This window comes from Clytia hemisphaerica, unplaced genomic scaffold, assembly GCF_902728285.1.
Source record: "Clytia hemisphaerica strain Z4C2 unplaced genomic scaffold, Clytia hemisphaerica genome assembly, whole genome shotgun sequence".
NCBI classification, from domain to species: domain Eukaryota; kingdom Metazoa; phylum Cnidaria; class Hydrozoa; order Leptothecata; family Clytiidae; genus Clytia; species Clytia hemisphaerica.
The window spans coordinates 427,573-447,775 of record NW_027103638.1 but is presented as its reverse complement, the minus strand read 5'-3'; the positions used below and the strand labels follow the sequence as shown (position 1 = coordinate 447,775).

General features: G+C 35.8%; 1 protein-coding gene across 1 annotated transcript; it reads left to right on the top strand.

Moving 5' to 3' along the window:
- The first annotated feature begins 2,436 nt into the window (after positions 1 to 2,436).
- LOC136802735 (uncharacterized) lies at positions 2,437 to 5,614 on the top strand. The gene has a single exon (XM_067059485.1). The coding sequence runs from the start codon at positions 2,598 to 2,600 to the stop codon at positions 5,322 to 5,324; it is 2,727 nt and encodes a 908-aa protein (XP_066915586.1). The 5' UTR covers positions 2,437 to 2,597; the 3' UTR covers positions 5,325 to 5,614.
- The last annotated feature ends 14,589 nt before the right edge of the window (positions 5,615 to 20,203 follow it).

Here is a 20,203-nt window from a genome sequence, read left to right as displayed (position 1 = left end):
TTTTATCCCTGTAATGCTAGAAACTCCATTTTTGGTATAGTTTACTTTAAAGCCTCCTGAATTTTAGATGTACAATAATTTTTAACATAGATTTAATACATAGAAAGTTATAGGTCTTAGAAAGTTTCCCAAAGGAGTGAAAAAACAATGTTTTCCGACTCCAACGATCTATTTTCTAGAGACTCTAGCCTTCGGTGCAAGAATTTTAAAGGAAAAATCGGAAGCCTTTAAAGTACCTCTTTACCAAAAATGAAGTTTTTATCACGAAAGGATAAACAGTTTTTTATTATCTAATTTCATATTCATTTTCTAAAATTATTTTATTCATTTTTGTCTGAAATTAAAGTGCTCTGAATAATCTTTACAACGGTATTTAATATGGTAGGAAAATGAAGTATTTGCTGAAAATTTGCAAGTAAAACAAAGATTAGTGCACACTTAAAGCAGATGGACTTTAGTAGACTTTTTCCATATAAATTTGGGTAATTTATCAGAACGATACTCTGAATTCCCAAACGTCTTGTTTTCAAGAAAACCTTTTCAGCCATTTTCCAAGGGGTAAAAAATCACCCCCTATTTTATGTATTTTTACTAGAATCTTAACACCCAACCCCTGCTTATTTTTCCCTGAATACAGTAACATATATGGTTTTTTGTTGTAGCTTTTATTGCATTTGAATTGTGATTTTAAGGGTAGTGACAGCAGCGTAGTGGCAGGGGGAGACTTCCCTGTAACATATTTTTAAGGGGATGCCGAAAGATAAATGAGACGCTCCTTTGCCATTTAAACCCTTAAACTAGCAGTTTTCAGTATTTTTCCCTAAGTTATTTTTCCTAAATATGGGGTTACCAAGATACTAACTTGCCTCTCTAGTTTGCCCAAATTTTGCTACTGGAAAGTGGCTGAATGGTTATTTTGTGTTGCCAAGTTTTTGTGTTAACTATTAAAGTGGACTGACTTTTCTTACGCAGTGTAAGGGTATGAAAGTGGCGTTTCTTACTGAACTTATTTCGGTTGACACCCACTTTTTGCCGAGATTTTTTCATTTTTCCAATGGTTTATAAGATTATGTTCAGACGTTACGGTTTCGTATAGCTAGTTTTTGGTTTAATGATTGGTTTCGAAACGTTTTAAATCAAGAAAAGGGAACAGTTCCCTTCAAATGAAAATAGAAGAGCGCATTGTTTTGATACATTTTTCTTCGTAACGTTTTCTTTTTCGACGTTTCAAATTTTTGGTGCCCGCACAGTGTTTTGAAACCGTTTCGTTTGGAACCTTAATGTCTGAGCTAATAAGTTAAAGATTTGAATTAAAGTTACTTTTAACCTTATTTGCTAATTGCCTCAAATTGAAGTCAAGTCAAGTGGCGAAATTAAGTTTTTCTGTTCGCTAAAGTATAAAAAAGCTGCTTTGAATTCTTGTAACGTTTTGTAAATTTTATGTATTTATCAGATTTCAATTTATTTTCTTGAGATGTTCTGTATGTTTTGATAAAGTACTTTTTTGAATCAAATTGTAGTTTGATAAGGATATAATATAATTTATAAATTTAAAATCTCGAGTCATTGATCGAAACAAATGAATTCCAGTCCGGGGGAGGGTCGAGGTACATTACTCTTTACAACGTCATAAGGGTAAACCGTAGAGAACCTGGAAAATTACAAGAATTAAAATCAAAATGTTTGCGAATTGGCTGTTAGAAAGGCTGTTATGCAGAAATAATTGTATGCTAGTGGTTTAGAAATTGTTTTTCAATTTTAGATACCGACTTTTAAGCATGTTGTGATCAGCAATGTGTTTGGAATTTTTGTTCCAGGAGAAGAAAAAACAATGAACAAAAACTGACCCGCATTTCAAATGAATACAAATCGTCGTGTCATGACTATTAATTCAATATAAAGGTAAGAATCTGTTTTTCATTTTTCAACGAAACGAAGTTTTTATTTCACCTTTTTAATGGAATAAATTTTCGCGGGAATTAAATTTTGCGGACTAGGCGGATTAGGGTGTCATACGCGAAATTAAGTCCCAATGGAAATTTTGAATCCCATATGTGACTCGTACTAAGAAAAGGAATGCGTACGAAATGGTATGTATCATACTGCACTAATATTCCATTTGAAATGTCTCTTTTCAGTCGGTGAATATGTGCCATACCCTACAAAATCACAGCTTTATACATGTATGATAGGTTGAGTATGGAACATTTCTTAGTGCCCTTTTCTCTCAGTCCATGAATAGGTGACAAACTCTACAACAACTCAGCATTATATGATAGGTTGAATATGGAAGCACACGTCAATAAACATCACATCCGATTCAAATACAAGAAGATAGATATGATTTGAAGCGACAAACCTGTCAAGTAATCAATAAGATGAAGTAAATAATTGATCCCTGCATGCAACTCGGCAGGGTTTGAAGTGAAGAAATTTATTTCGATATTTATAGCGTTCATATGTTTTAAAGTGATAACAACTTTACTTTCAACCGATGTGACCTCTCATTTTGATATTTTTGAAAAAATATTTGTTAGAGGCTGTTGTTGTTGCGCGAGGAAGCAGAACTCAAATTCAATAAATTACAGATTTTAAAGATGTCTTCAAGAATGAAAATCTTACTCTGTTGTTATCTATTCATTGTAACGTCTGTTCAAGCTCAATCGAATTGGTGGGGAAACTCCAAGGAGGCGGAGAGGAACAATACAACCATACCAGTCAAAAACCCTTTCCCGTTAGCAGACTTCCTAGAAATAACTAACATATCGAGATTACTGAGTTGGAAAGGACTTCAATGTCAATCCAAGATCAATCCTTATGATTGTGAATGTCAACGAAGTTGTCAAAACACTGGATCTTGTTGTATTGATTACCTATGGAATCACAATGAAGCTCCAATAACAAATACGTCATCCTTGGAGAGTGCCAAAGCTTACCAAAAGATTTTAGATTCGTCCATCAAAGAAATGTCCTGTCTACCATTTTTTCCTTTCTCGACAGTAATCAAACAGCATTTCATAATGGTATCTGGATGTTCTGAATCCGCAACAGCTACCGATAAACAGAAATGTATCAACAGTGAGGGTAACCCACAAAACGAACAAATCCCAGTCCTTGGCAAAGACCAGTATCTCTATAAAAATGAACATTGCGCGAAATGCAATGGAATCCTGGTTTACAAATATGAAAAGATCGAAATATTTTGCGACGAGTCTCTTGTAGATACCAAATCAACGGACTTTAAAAGCAAAACAATTTTTGAACTCTTGGAACAATACCCGAAAGGGTGTTCAATTAAACCTTCTCTAGGCTTACAGAGCGATATCATAGAATGTCAACTGGATTTTTGCCCACCTGTTTATGCATCTTATTGCAGTATAATTGCCGCACGGTTCCATCCAGTTTCTGGAATTTTTAGTGACTCCGTTAAAAACGTATATTGTTTTAAATGTAATGGTGGCTTGGTAGGTCCAAACGCTGAAGTGGATGCTACCTTTGAAACATATGTTCATGGAGGAGGTTGGTCAAAAACTGTCGATATGAATGAGTTAATGAATAAGAAAAGTGACCAATGTCTATCCGATGAAGTGAGATCTAGTTATGGTGACTGTATCCCAATGCTATGTGGGTTTGGGTACGAATTACTGAATCGACAATGTGTCAAAACCATATCTGGTAGAAACATATCCAATAGCTTGATTAACATTTCTACAGCATCTAACGATACTACTTTTGTTCAAAAGTGTTTACCGCAGATCCATCAAAGCCTTGCTCTCTACATTTTCTTTAACTCAACATTCATAGAATATGTTTCAGCGGAAAGATACGTGAAAGATGTTTTTGAGAAACATCAAATTACTGGAGATACAATGTTCATACTACAAGACAGCGGATTTGTCATTCAATCTCCTGTCATCACAACAAATTTATCATTGCTTTCCATTCAAAAGGAAGTATTTACCTACTTTGGAATCTCAAAGATTGTTCTAACACCTTCGATACATAATCTCCCGTTCGTTAACACTTTAGACTTATCCAAATATTTTGAGGGCGGTTCGAAATTGTGTGCGTTCACTTCCAAGCAATCAATACCACGACCAGACACACCTTGCGAAATCCTTGGAACGGATAGTAAGCTAATTCTTGAGATATACAGGAATGGTTCGATGAAAGAAAAAATTGACAAATGTCATTTTTATTATCTTGATTCAAGCTGTTTCAGACAAGAGCTGAAGTATAAAGACTTCTCAGTAGAAAATTCATCAAAGGTACTGACAATAACGACTGAAGATGATACGGTAGTTTCTTATTCACCAGATAAATATGCTCCGAATCCCATAACAAACGGATTTGAAATATGCATTCCGAATGGCACTGAATCGTCAAAAAGCAAATACCCTTGGCAGGAAACAATCAACGATGCGAGTTACATTATATCTCTTATCGGAACCATCGCTAGTATTGTTTCACATTCGATTTTCATCAATTTATTCTATCTCGTTCGACCCCTTCGAAACACAGGTGGGTTGTATGTTTTAGTGCTAGTTATCTTCCTGCTAGCGAGTGATTTGATTTTCATTATCAGCATCAATCTAACTCTAAATACTGGAGCTTGCAAATGTTTCGGTATCTTACTGTACGAAACTTTATTACTTGTATGCTGCTGGACCATTGTTGTGGCCTTTGATATGACTTTGAAATTCACCAGCTCCTTTGGCAAAGGATCGAGTGATGACCCACAAAAGACGTTGCGAAAAAGGATTTTGATAATGTTACTTTTATGCACTGGTTTAACATTGTTAGTTGTGACCCTCAATGAGACTGATGTGTTAGACTTTGCTTTTGAACAAAATTGCTGGATCGGAAATTCGGTGTTAAGAATCGGATTTTATTTTGTACCGATCGTAATATCATACACTCTCTGCATCGTGGACCTTGCGATTCTTATCTACAGTATTTACAAGGCTAAACAAAGCTCAAAGAATGCTTTGGGAGATTCGAAATCAAGAGATATTAGTTTACTTTACATGGCAATCAAACTCATCATTATTTTGGGTATAACTGAAATTCTTGGGTTGATACAAATCAAGGACTCTGATCTGGATGAGAGTGAAGCTGTCTTTAATTCAGTTTTTGGTATATTTTACGATATCACAAGATCATTGCGTGGAGTTTTAATATTTGTCGTCTACATGCTCAACGAAAAGACATTGAAGCTGATTAAGAATGAACTGAAGAAAAGAAGAAAAAGAGAAATACCTTATAGAGTAACATATACTGCTGATACAACACATTCTAATATAACGACTGAAAGCCATTCTTAACCTTCTCAGCTTCTGGTGGTTCCAATGGATTCTGACGAAGGAAAGTCTCAAAACGAGACATTTTACGCTTTTTAAAATAATTTTAGGAAATCATAGTTTACTTATTTCTCGACAGTTAGAAAATTGTTAATCATTTTTTTTTTCGATTTGGATTGAATAAAGTTTTGCGAGAAACCTAAAATAATAGACATAACTTTGTTCCACGATTTGTCGTTTGATGAGATAATGGGTCACCTGTCCCAGAGGGTCAAAGTGATCAAAAACCGCGTAATGTGATAAGGATAGGCTTGCGGACGTTGTGAAAGTTAAATAAACGTTGAAATAACGTTGTATGCCAGCTGGGAAAACTACTTAATGGTCAAATCGTAGCTATTTTATATTATTATATACCTGTAGGCAAAAACAGCCATTGAATAATTCCTGATATACCATGGCTATTATACCACGGTAGAATTTTTTTTTCAAATTTTGCATTCAAAGTTTGATTTTTTGTCGTTTTTGTTGTATCAAAGAAATTCATTAAAATAAATCTATTGTCAATTTCATGAACACATTTTATGACTCAAAGTCATTAAAAAATTAAAAAATAAAAACATTCGAACGTTCGATTATATGGGAGTGTTTTATGTGAAACGTTTAACAATTGACATATATAATGTTTCGTTTTTGCCTCTAGGTATATAATAAAACATATATTCAATAGGTTTTCGTTGGTTATTGGATTTATTAACCCTCGGTGATGTATATTCAACTCGGCTTCGCCTCGTTGAATATTACATCACCTCGGGTTAATAAATCTCAATAACCAACTTTTACCCATTGAATATCTGCTTAATAATCCTACCAGGCCAAGTAGCCTTACGAGCCAGGTGGGGCAAGAATAATGGACTTGAGCCTAATGCACTTCGCACTTAAATAGGGGCATTAGTAACTAACTGGCAAGATTCTTTTGGAGCTTACGGACGATTTTAGCTCATCTTCTATCGATACAATTAGCTGATATAAGGCGTGCATGATATCATTATAAATCAAGCGACAGTACTAAATTGATTGGTAGAGTTACAGTACCTAGGTTACCTTCATGATTGAAATATAATAATTCTGACAAGATTTAATTTAGCGAGCCAAAAAATCGAGAAATTCTTTGGATTTATTTTCGCGAATCAGCGTTTTGAAAATTTTCACGAGTTACCCAAAAATCAGTGGAAATCGCCCTGAAAACATCGATCTTTGTCACAAATATCGGTATTTTTAGCAGAAGAATCTGATTTCAAAAATTCCCCCGAATCAGCGATTACACGCGATTTCGCGGGTTTTATTTTCGCGAAAGAGGCAGAAATTCGTGAAAACACGAAATTAACTCTCGCGCGAAAATGAATCCGAATAAAGTAGCAATCTCCGAGCAGGATTTCATTACAACGTAAACTTCGTGAAGAGGATCGGCAGGATTTATTTCATAAGTAGAAAATTCAGAAAAATGCAGATAAAATACATTTATTTGTTCCTTCTCACAAAACAGAAATAACTGTGCTTGTTGATTAGAAAGGATTTATCTGAGTAGAACTTTATACTCCCCTTTAAGTCACTCAATTTGAATGAGAATTTTTAAGCAATAATGATTGGGAAATATGCTGATTATGAATTATTCATTATATATGATTTCAAGCTATTCCATTATTTCTAATCCATAATACGAACAATGATGACGTCGTTACAAAAACATGTTTCTTTATAACTGTAAAGCTTGTCGCTATAACAAATTTGTAAAGATTAAAATCAGCAAGAGAAACTGAGATCTAGAAAAAAAACTAGAAAAAAAGCGAAAAATCGAGCTAGCATTCTCAAAGGGCTCACAAGCCATGACATCGCCTGAAACGAGACTCTCAGTTATATTTTTTCTTTTATCATACATAAGAACAAGTTAGATGGGCACCCTGGACCACGAAAATGGGGAAAAGTTCGTAAAAACACGTCAGTGTGGGGATTTTTAATCAGTAATTTTCATTCATACTTTTAGGGAAAATTAATCATTTTGGTAAATTACTTTTAAGACCTGTTTTGACAAATTATCTGGGCAGGAAAAATCCCTCCATGATGATATCACCAAGACTTCTTCAAGGTAAAACTGATCACAAATCTGAGTGAAAATCTAAATCCATGTAGGTCGATTCCGGGAGGAGCGACTGTGTACGGCCCAAAATTAGGCCTTCGAAATCAGACCCTTTCAGTGCAAAGAACATTCAGCGAAATTTGAGTAAATCTAGGCGCAAAATCGATCCTTACAGTACATTCTCTTGAAATGTTTTGTCCATTTTAAGTTGAGTCTATATAACTCGAACACACACGGAGAACACAAATTTGTTCGAGTTATGGAAATTTTGAGATTTGGAGTAAGGTTTTTGAGGCATTAGCGAGGTTAAGCACGGGTTTATTTTGACTGTAAAGTGCGATACCGTAGGCCTGTACATAACTTGCCAAAGCAAACCATGCAAGTGAAATCTTATGTACAGGCCTAGGGTATCGCATTGAACGGTCTTAATGAACACTTGCTTAACCTCGCTATTGTTAACTGAAGTGGCGAGAAAACTTGTTCGATTTGAGGAGAAATTCGAGTTATAAAGGTTCGAGTTAAAATAAAATGTCTTCACTGTATTATAATAGTCAGATCTTTTAGAAAATAGTTTGTATGTATTCTTAACTGAAGGGTCTAACAAAACATTTACACATCGAGATGGACAAACATTCCATGGGATTTGCGTGTATATTTGAACTTGCAATACGGAACCTAAACTAAACAAAAGATTTCTTTAGTTCTTTACGTTTTTGACGCCATTTTAAATTCCAGGATACACACAAAGAGAGAAGCAAGAGTAATCTAAGAGGAATTTGGCGCGACAGAATTTGTTTGTAGCATAGCAAATTTTATAGGTTGTTATCTCAATCACGCATGCAGAGCTAATTGCACCATAGTCTGAATCGCAGACCTCTACAAAACCCCAGATACTATAAGGAGCATGAATTCGTTAGTGGATGCCAGCAGCCTACTTGCACCAACGATGGACACGATACAAATCTTTCACTTTTAGCATAAAAGTGCGTTATGGTTGATGAAGACTTACAAAACGACCAGTAGCATTTAACCTGCAATAAAGTTATACTTATATCTCTGTACTCTTAGGTTCCAAATAAACGGGGGGGTTGGAAAATTTTCTAGATTTTAATAAATGGGGGGGGACCTAATTGCCGGGGGGGTTGGAAATTGTACTTCTGAAACCCAAAAATAAGGTAAAAATAGGCTAAAATCAAGCTATTTAGAGCAAAATAAGGGGCCTTCTCTTTGACAGCTGAAAATATTCTTAGAGATTAATAAGGTCCAGGGGGGTTGGAAAATTTTCGAAAAATTAACAAGCGGGGGGGGGGGGGCGTTTATTTAGAACCTAAGAGTACACGATATGCGATGAACTGTTCTTAATTTGAAAAACAATATATACACACCCCTGTTTCAGCCCCGGTGAAACTTTTCGGTCGAAAAATCCAGTGAAGATGGTTTTAGAGTGCAATTTTTTACATTGAACTTTGGATGGGGTGAAATCAAAGTCAATTTCCCAGTGGGGCTAAAATTTTAGGGTATTTTTCCCAACGGGGACGAAATTTAGGCAAAGTTTTCCAGTGATGATGGGGTATTTTACATTTTACCAGTAAAATGGGAACCGTCTTCACATTTTCTCCAACTTTATATCACTCTCATTCTTAAAACTTTGTGATTGCTACGAAGTTGGCTGATTGTTTTCTCATCAAATCCGACTTACATCAAATGGGAGGGGGCCATTCCTTGTTTGGAGAAAAAGCATTCAAAACCGCATGGACAATTTTTACAATGTTTCGGCCAATGTTTTGAAATGGTATTTCATGCCCTTTACTCTTTAAATGCGAGAAAACCATACTTTACACTACTGAGAGAGTAACCCTTGAAAATTCTCCAAAATATTTAGCAACACTTGTTATTTGAGGGGGTTAATCTAAAGAATCCTACATTTTCTAATAAAGATAAAATTAATGACAAATTCCACCGTCCATATTGCAGTCAGGCAGAGTTCGGCGGGACCGGCTAAATAGTCAGGCAAAGTTCCCCGGTGGGACCAACTGATCAGTCCATTCCCCAGTCAGGCCGATTTAGATTCATCAATTTACCTTTATTCGCTAAAAAAATACTGTTCTACATTAGACCAACAAGCGTGCTTATAAAGAGTTCTTATTAAAAGATAAATTGCCGCAGGAGAGTGGTTCGAAAAGTTGTATTCAGCGAACGTTAGTGAGCCCATTATCTATTATTCTGATGGCGTATTGGCTGCCGCCCACGAAAAAGTTCTAAAGGGGCGGACCAATTAAAATATGCCCGACTTTTAGAGTAAGGCGTGTCGTCGCATATTTCCACATCTGGTACCAGATAAGTGAGTTAATTGCAAGAATAAGTTGCAATGAAATACAACGACGTGGTTTACTAGTTTAACATTAGCAGTAACAAAAAAACATCGTGAAAGTCAGAAGGAATGCACATTCCAATAAGGACACTAATAGATAAATTGAATCACAGTATAGTAAGAAGGCAAATGTTTTGGCAAAAACTTGTATCTTTTAAACAGGACACTTTACTGATGACGTAAATCCAAATGCTGCGAATAAATATACCCTAAAAATAGAGACACGATAATAAGCTGTGTAAGTGAATACAAATACACCCCTGTGTCACAGACCCGGTGGACACCCCACCCCGGTGGAAAAATAGGCCAAAAAATCGTCCCCGGTGGAAAAAATAACCTACAATTTCAACCCCACTGCAAAATTGCTCTATGATTTTATCCCCATTGAAAACTGAATGTTAAAAATTGCACTCCAAAACCATCCCCACTAGAATTTTCGAGCTGGAAACAATAGATTTTCTATCCCCATTGGCATTTTGATAGAAATTTTCATCCCCACTGAAGGAAAAAGTTCTACCGGGGCACTGAGACAGGGGTGTACAAATGCAAGCATTCTCTCACGCAAAATCTATGCATTCACAAAAAATAGCTGGTTTATGTATCTACCCTTTTGAGGACGGCGGAGTTACTAAGACGATTGTGAACAACCCGCGATTTTTACCCACAAAATCAAGGACAGCAAAAGTGTTTATTTTACTGCCGTTCTCAGTCAGTCAAGATGCAGACAAATCAAAAACTAAACGTCGTCTCCGTCGCAGGTAAGCCCCATACATAAACTCGCTGTCCGACATTAAGAAACCAAAAGTGTAGGCCAATTCGAATACATATTTTTTTTTATAAGCATATAAAAATCCGAAAACAGGTTCAGAGATGCTTAGGTCGAAAGCTTAATAAGGCTGAAAAAATGCTTGAGGGATGCTTATATCCTAATACTTAATACTGCTTATATGCTGCTATACTACTATAATACTGATTATATCCATACTACAAAGTAACTTATACTTTTTTCATAGGCTCGAGGTGATGCTTAGCATATGCTTAATTTTTCCCCATATCTAAGCCTAGATATGCTTACAAGTGCAATGCTTATAAAAAAACATGTATCCAATCAGAAAGTTATGCCCGGTTGTCCTTTTTGATAAATATTCGTTGCGTTAGCAGGCCAAGTTCCACGAATACGAATTTGAATCTTCGGAGTGTTGAAAATCTTTCTGATTTTCAGAGTTCTAGTTTATTAAACTGACTTATCGATCAGTAGATATCAAAAGTGCTTTTATATCGACTGGAAATACTCAAAATCCTGAATGATTGTAAGAATGATCTCCTAAAGGAAACATTCTATGATAGTTTAGCTCTATCAACTATCAACAATTTTTCTAACTATTAAAGATTCACAACGGGTGAAAAGCTTAGTAGCATAGTAAACGGATTGTAGAAAAAATATCATTGATAGTAAAATTACTGGTCTACTCATAAAAAGAAAATGTTGGAAAGCTTCAAGAAGCTTGTTTGCAGAGAAAACATAATCAAGCTGAGTCATTCACACAGAAAAAATAAATCACAATTTAACCATAGTCACAAACAAAAACGTCTAGTATATTATTCTTACAGATTTTACCTGTCTACGGGCTTTTAGCTCGCTAATCCTCTTTAGTACTAGGTTGTTGTCTCGTTCTACCTTGTCGACAATGTTGCATTCTCGATGACTTGTGATATTTACTTTTTTTAAATGTTCTTTCAAGTTAAAAATCACTTTAAATTCCAACGTAGGATAATGATTTACAGGCCTTACAGCTTTAGTTTAAACTAAATTTCTACGCGCTCAGTAATATGTTTTTGTTTTTTACGTTTAGTACCAATATAACATTCCTAATATTTCATCCCGAACAATGAAATCACACTCTCATTCGGGATAAACCAAAAATTTGACTCTAATGCATTCGAAAAATTCAAAAATTGGAAAGCATAACATTTTCATCCCTGTTGAAATTCTGATATCTCGAAGTCTCATTACTCGACAAATGACGGTTTAGACTAACTTAAAAACTAAAGAATCGTGGAATTATCTAATCATAATGATTGTGTCGTTCTTTGTGAGATTGTTTGTGCTGGATAGTCGTTATTATGAAGTATGAATAATTATGAACTTATAACTGTTTGAGCCTCCATAAAGACTGGAGTCGTTTATAATACATGTAATACAGTAGTAGAATCCCGGACAATTCCCCGACCGACAATTCTCCGACCGGACAATTCCCCGACCGGACAATTCCCCGACCGGACAATTCCCCGACCGGACAATTCCCCGACAGACAACTCCCCGAACGGACAACTCCCCGAACGGACAATTCCCCGACCGGACATTTCTCCGACAGACTATTCCCCGAACGGACGATTCCCCGAACGGACAATTCCCCGGACAATTAGGCGCTATATGATAATACAATTAATTGTTACGGGATTTAGTTTGTATAAACTAAAATTTGTTCCCTCCATTACTTTTTGCTTTATTTCTACTTTGTCTGTATTAGTTGTCTAGCTTGCTAGACTAGCCTTCATAAGCCAACCCTGTCTGTGAAAATTTGGTCTAAAGTTTACGCACCTAAAAGATAAATAAGCAATCGGTATAAGGAACTTGTACGCCTTCTGATCGTTCTCGTTCTCGTTCCCGGCGTGGCGCCAACGATAAACCCCGCAGTAAGTGGCTGATAGGGGAACGTGATTTTGGAGGTGGAAAGGCCGAAATAAATGAAGCTAAGGAGTCAGTCGCCAACATAGTTTGCGATGCAGGGACATATTTCGGAGATTGACGGCCCATGATCCCCCAGGCTCTTGAATACGCAAGCTAACCGTTCTGATTTTCAAATAATCATTAAAGCAATTATGAAATGCCTATGCTTGCAACGAGATTAAAGGCAGGGTTCCACCTTCGCGCGAAAATGAGACTTTTTATCAGTCGTTTTTGCGTTTTTGCGTTTTACGTCATTTAAAAAGTTTCGAGCAAAAAAATTAAGGTTGAAAGAAGTAAAAAACCGTTACGTCAGATTTGCCCAATTGAATTGCTTCATTTTTCTACCGACCAAACCTTACAAAAACGTTAAAAGGTCTTCGCTCATTTCAGTTCACGCGACAGTGGAGACCGGCCTTAAAAGTCGATGTCGATATATATTGAAGTATGACATAAGACCACTAGTCTGGAAATCTAAGCTCTAAACCGTTAACTACTCGGCGTTAATCTGACCCTTTTTTACAAATTTTCTCAAAGGGAATAACGGAGCTTGTGCGATTAAAACATTACTTTAGCGGGATTTTGTTTGTTGAATATTTAACGAGTCAGACAGTTGTTCAGACTAAATAATCTCAATTTCAAAGAATTTTCCAAAAAAAGGAAGATTATGACTGAGATAAAGAGCGTAAAGAGTTATAGCTTTATCATTCAAAACATTTGTCATCGAACAGGACAGAAGCGTAACATTTGTACCCTAAAACAATTGTTTTTGTAAGAGCGAGTCTCATAACAGATCATCCATTCTGCGTATACCATACTCATCTAAAGTCTCTAAAGGGCCTCTAAAGGGATGAGGTGAATGTAAAGATTTGACCTGGTTGTCCAGCCAAAAACAATCGAAACCACTTATTACAAAAGTCTCAGAATAAATGAATTTTAAAGGTTTTGTTTTTAAATAAGAGTGATAACGTTCGCTTACTCATCAATTTTAATTTACAAGCTTTTTCACATTGAATCGATACGGATGTGGAGCAAGATTGATCAGAAAGAGGAAAAGAAAAACATTTTTTGCTTATTTAAGCATAATATAACAATAGGCAGACACTGTCCTGATATGAAATATGTGTCTTATATGAAACAGGAACACTTATGTAAAAATAAAACCTTTAAGAACAGTGGAATAATATTCAGCATAAAAAACGCGAAAAATATTGCGATTCCTCATAATGGGAAATTCTTTTGTGATATATTCTTTTCATCCCTCCCCTGAATTTCTGAATGGAGTTTCGGGAATTGCTCAGTTCATTGAATTATAGAGAAATCGCTCATCAGTTCATTGAATAAATAGAGTAATCGCCTGAATAAAGGGGAATTCGTGTAAAAAAAAACAACCGTCTAGCCTCTTTGTTTTTCATACGTGATAACAAACCAGTGATAAATATTTATCAGTTAACGGATTTTGATAAGCCATATTGTTTTCTTCTATACACATTCATCCCTTTCCCGTTAAAATCTTTTCTAAATCCTCGAACTCAATGGAGATCTGGATTCTCAAATGAAAAAATTCGAAAGAAGAACGTATACTCTATTTCCGTTAACAGAACACTGAAAAACTCAAATAAATATCACAGGGACGAAATTTTCGCGGAGTCTTTGACAAATCCGCGAAGTTATTCCGCGAAAGACGAAAATTTTCAGGGCATAATGGGCTTTATCGTGGACAAAAAAGGCTTAAATTATCTTAAATCGAATCTAGAGATAGTGATGCCCAAATTACTATAAACAAAAGAAAAGCCCAGCCTCACAAAATACGTCAATATTACCGTAAGTTAGTCTAATGTCGACACCCCTTTTCTAATTTCGATATTTCTTTAGAGAAGGTCAGAATCACTGGAAGATAAAATTTATTTTGTTCTCTGATCGCTAAACAAAGCAATATAATATCCATCATCAATTCTGACCTTCTATTATCCCAAACTCTAAAGAAGGGAAACTCACAAAAAATCTGGTATTTTTACTAAAAAATTAAGCTCCCACAAACGCTACCATCATCTTCTGCCACCAAGATCACCAACAATGGATGAGGATCCACCCAGTGATATATCATCCATTGAAATAACATCAACAGAGACTCCACCAAAGTGTACAACTGCAAATTGCTTCGTTCCAGACGAAGCAAACACCCTTAAATGCTCCATGGTAAAATGTTCTCGTTTAGTTCATTTCAAATGCTCTAAACTACCAGCATACCAAGTTCAAATACACTTAAACAATCAAACTCTGAAACGCAACAAAGCAACCTTCATCTGCTCAAACTGTGTAGACATCTCAAAGGATATAGAATCATTATGTATGGACAGCGACCAAGAAAATTTGAAAAATATCATAAACGAGCGTGATCGAACGATCAAAGAATACAAAAAGAAAAAGGCTGAGCTTAATCAAAAAGTGAAAACTCTTAAAACAAAGAATAAGAGCCTAGAAAACGAGTCGTACACTGTAGATGACTTCGAAAAAAAAATTAAAGAACAAATCGACACCCTAGGAGAAAGTATCAAAACTTCGATCCTTCAAGAAATCCAGTCATCACTAACGAAAGTAGAGGATCAGGTGACTGAAGTCAAAACCTATGCTAGTGCTACCAAAGCGTCCACTCCGAATGGCTTAAAAACAATCGTGAAAGAAGCTAGGTATGAAGAAATGAAAGAGAAGCGTGATCATGATAATCGATCGAAAAATATCATCATTCATGAAGTAACTGAAAACACGCCTGAACAAACAGAAATCACTGACAGAGCCTTTGTTGATACCCTAATTGAAACGATCAAAATACCAAAACCAAACATGAGGGCCATCTCAAGAATCGGTACTCAAGCCACCGATAAAAAACGACCAATTAAAGTTGTGCTTGGTACAGAAAAAGAAAAGATGACAGTTCTGCGCAACCTATCCGCACTGAAAGATAACGAGGAATATAAAGGAATCAGCATAACAGAAGACCTAACACCAACAGAAAGGTCTGTCCTTAAAGAATGGACTGAAAAAGCAAAAAATCTCAACTCCGGTTCATCTGCAGTAGTACATAGAGTCCGAGGTGATTCAAAAAACGGATACTACATCAAGAAGTTTCCAAAAAGCCAACGTCAGTAATATCTGTTGCTGCAAACAAACAATTAGATAAAAATAAAAAAACAACAAAAATACTTTAGGCGTACAAACTTTCGCGAGCAGAAACTTTCGCGAGGACGAAAAATCGCGAAATTCACGACATTTACTTTCGCGAATTTAACGGAAAAATATTTTTCGCGAGCATAAACTTTCGCGAATCAAGACGTAAAATTGAGAATTTTCACATGAAACAAGCAACATGCTGAATGGACCTACCTGATGATGAAAGTTAGTTAGCAATGCGAAAAGAAAAATGAAAAAAATCAGTCAGAAAATATAGCATTTAGCGAAAACACAACACAATAAATTCATCATTGATTGTTGATGGGGGGAGAGAGAAAGGTTGTAGGGAAAAAATAAATATGAAGTTCTGGTCGCAAAAATCAGTTTTATTGACAATTGAATCATGCTTGATGGTGAGCATTGTTATCAATAATATTTTTGTGTGAAAAACATAGAAATACAAGGAAAAAATCCAATGAAAATCTGCAAAAACGGCGATTTCCAGCAACCGGAAAAATTTTTTTTCTCAAAAATCGAATTCGGCCATTTTTTGAGCATTGCTAATACACATCTTTCTGCAAAAAATCAGAAAAAACTAAAAATGAAAATCCGAGAAAAAGTCAAAAAACCGGTTTTCCGGCATATTTCCGGCATTTTCGGCCGGAAAAAAATGTTTTTCGAAAATCGGGCTCCGTCACATTTTAAGTATTGTCATATTGCATCAGTGTGAAAATTTCATAAAAATATATAAACTACAGCTCGAGAAATTCAAGAAATACTGTCTTTCCGGCGAAAAAAGGTTGTTCCGGCGACTTTTAAAATAGTTCCGGCTTCAAAAATCAATTTTATTGAAAATTGAAACATGCTTGATGGTGGGCATTGCTATTGATAATGTTTTTGAATGAAAAAACAACCAATTATATGGAAAAGTCTAATGAAAATCTAGAAAAACGGCGATTTCCGGCATATTTCAGGCATTTTCCGCCGGAAAAATATTTTTCTTAAAAATAGGACTCGGCCATGTTTTGGGCATTGTTAATACGCATCTTTGAGCAAAAAATCAGAAAAAACTAATGATGAAATCTCGAGAAAATGGCAAAAAACCAGTTTTTCCGGCATATTTCCGGCATTTTCGGCCGGAAATGAATTTTTTCGAAAATCGGGCTCCGTCACAATTTAGGTATTGACATTTTGCATCAGTGTGCAAAATTTCATGAAAAAATGTGAAGTACAGCTCAAGAAATTCAAGAAATACCGTTTTTCCGGCGAAAATCGGCTGTTCCGGCGATTTTTAGAAAGTTCCGGCTTCAAAAATCAATTTTATTGAAAATTGAAACATGCTTGATGGTGGGCATTGCTATTGATAATCTTTTTGAATGAAAAAACAACCTATTATATGGAAAAGTCCAATGAAAATCCAGAAAAACGGCGATTTCCGGCATATTTCCGGCATTTTTTGCCGGAAAAAATTTTTTCTCAAAAATCGGACTAGTCCATGTTTTGGGCATTTTTAATACGCATCTTTGAGCAAAAAGTCAGAAAAAACTAATGATGAAATCTCGAGAAAATGCCGAAAAACCAGTTTTTCCGGCATATTTCCGCCATTTTCGGCCGGAAAAATTTTTTTTTCGAAAATCGGGCTCCGTCACATTTTGGGCATTGCCATTTTGCATCATTGTGCAAAAAATTAGAAAAAACTAATGAGCCGATCCCGAGAAAAGCTGGCAACAGACGAACGAACGAACGAACGGACGAACGAACGGACAAGGGTTAATTTAAAGGACTACCTTAGGTAGGTCCAAAAATGGCTTAGAGACACAAATACTTCTTGGGTTGGCTTGAAACATTTGTCCTTTGACTTATTAGTCTTTTAGCAGGCTAAAAAGTGCCATAAAAGTTACATTTTATTCAAAGTTTGAAGTTTTACAGATTTTCTATTTTGTCAAGAATTTTTCGCGAGCATAAACTTTCGCGAATGGCCCTTCCTAGAATTTTTAAAGACATTTACTTTCGCGAAAAGGGCCAAAATTCGCGAAAATCGCGAAAGTTTCTGCTCGCGAAAGTTTCTACGCCTAAAGTAGACGATACATTACACAAACACAAAACATCACCAACAACTGATAACATACCACAAACCAATGACAAAGAAAGCACAAACTTTGACATCACATTGACTCACCAACAAGACGGACATGAACAACAAGACGGACATGAACAACGAGACGGACAGGAACAGCGAGTCGGACAGGAACAGCAAGAAGACAACATGCACAGGTATGTAGATTCTCCAATGCTTAATAGAGAGCTGGAACTTGAAAAACTTAAAGCAAAACTGTAAGAAAGTACTTATTGGTCAACTAAATCTCAACTCAATAAGGAATAAAATTGAAAATTTATCAGCTATAGTATCAGGAAATCTAGATATACTTTTGGTTTCTGAAACCAAATTGAACGATAATTTCACAACCAATCAGTTTGAAATAGAAGGTTTTGAGGAACCGCATCGTTTGGATAGACCTAAAAACGATGGAGGTGGTGGCCTTTTGCTCCCGGGGGGGGGGGGGGGGGTACTTAGGCAAAATGGGTGCCGGGTATGTGCGAGCCATAAGGGTACCTTTTTTCGATCCTCAAAAGTCTCTCAAAGGGGTACAAATTCAAAAGTTAGTCTCTGAAAGGGTCCCAAAATCACGAAAATCAAAAATTTCTCTCTCAAAGGGTCACGATTTCCAAAAATTTTGACCAAAATTTGGTGAAAATCAAACCAAAATTTGGAAAAAATGGACCAAAATTTAGGAAAAAGTCTCTCAAAGGGTCCCAAAATCACCAAAATTTAGTCTCTCTAAGGGTCGATTTTCGATTTTTGGCTCGGACATACCCGTCACCTCGCAAACCTAGTACCCCCCCCCCGGGCTTTTGCTTTATGTAAGAATTGGATTACCATCTAAGTTAATAAGATCTGAAAATACGTATGCAGGCATGTTTGTTAAGGTAACAATTAATAAACAAAAATGGCTGATATGTTGTTCCTACAACCCACATTTAAATAACATCAACGAGCACCTAGAAAATCTGCAAATTAGCATAGATGCGATAGATATCGATTATAACAACATTCTGGTTGTAGGAGACTTAAATTGTGAAATTGAGAATCAGCCTTTGGTTGATTTTTGTGAGGGGTTGAATCTCAAAGCTATGATTAACTCACCAACATGTTTTAAAAATCCTGATAGGCCAACTTGCATTGACCATATGCTTACAAATAAGCCAAATCATTTTCAGAAAACTGCTTACACTATAACCACTAGAGATTAGATGAGGGATGTCGACATTAGAGGACAATAGACCAACATGAAATCTCCTTGTAGTAGGAGTAGGAAGATTAAGCTTAGCAATTCCAGGCGCTGGAAGCCTTTTTTTAATTTTTTTTTGAGGCTGATTGTACTTAAGGAATTGTCCTTATTAAATAATAGTATACTTCATTACCCCCGGATGATCTATAGATTCGTAACATTTTTTTAGTAAATTTTATTTACATAGTAAGAAATCTCTCCATTTCAAGTTCACACAAAATGTATTTTGAAGACCAGCTTGTTTTCATAATAACACATTGTTATGAACTTCGCAATGAAAAAAGTTCTGAAAATTTAATTTATCTAACCGATTTCTATGCTTTGACCTAGAAGAATTTTTAATGTTTGCAAAGAAGAAAATGTTAGCTATGCACAAAAGTAGAAAAACGAAAATATTGAACTTTTGCTTGGGTCACGTAACACACGTTTTTTTATAAGAACATCCAAAATTTTCGGAGACTTCGGATGCTCTTAACTTTTTTATTTTTAAGCCTCAAAATGTGCTTAATATGTTATTATTTTCACCATTTTTTTAGTATAGTTTGTTCTTATAAAAAACGTTTATCATGGCAGATCCATTCTTCGCACACCAAGATCTGATATGTTGACTGAATGAAACCATCACCTTTGGAGAGGGTACGTGCCATATGCGCGGAGTAATCAGGATCTACTCGGAGATTAACTATAAAAGGGTTTGTAAGAATCCTTGGAAAAGGAGGGCCTTCAAATTTTGTTCAGTTTTTTTTTCGGGCACCGTGTAGCACTTTGAAGAATCATTAAACCCTCGTCGAGCATGGGCATTAAAGGTTTTGTTTTTACATAAGTGTCCCCGTTTCATATCAGACACATATTTCATATCAGGACAGTGTCTTGCTATTGTTATAATATGCTGATATATAAGCCAAAAACCGTTTTTCTTTTCCTCTTTCTGACCAATCTTGCTCCATGTCCTTGTGGAGCTTAAGAATTAAAATTGACGAGTAAGCAAACGATATCACTCTCATTTAAAAACAAAATCTTTAACGAATTGCTTTTTAATCTTTATCCTTCGTCGAAGGATCGAACCAGCTATTTCCTATATCACTTCAGCTAAGTTAACGAGAAAGGAGATTAGAAAACAACCGGAAAATATGCTTAACGACCAGACAA

Coding starts and splice junctions, on each gene's coding strand:
- LOC136802735 (XM_067059485.1), top strand. CDS start 2,598: ATGTCTTCAAGAATGAAAATCTTACTCTGTTGTTATCTATTCATTGTA.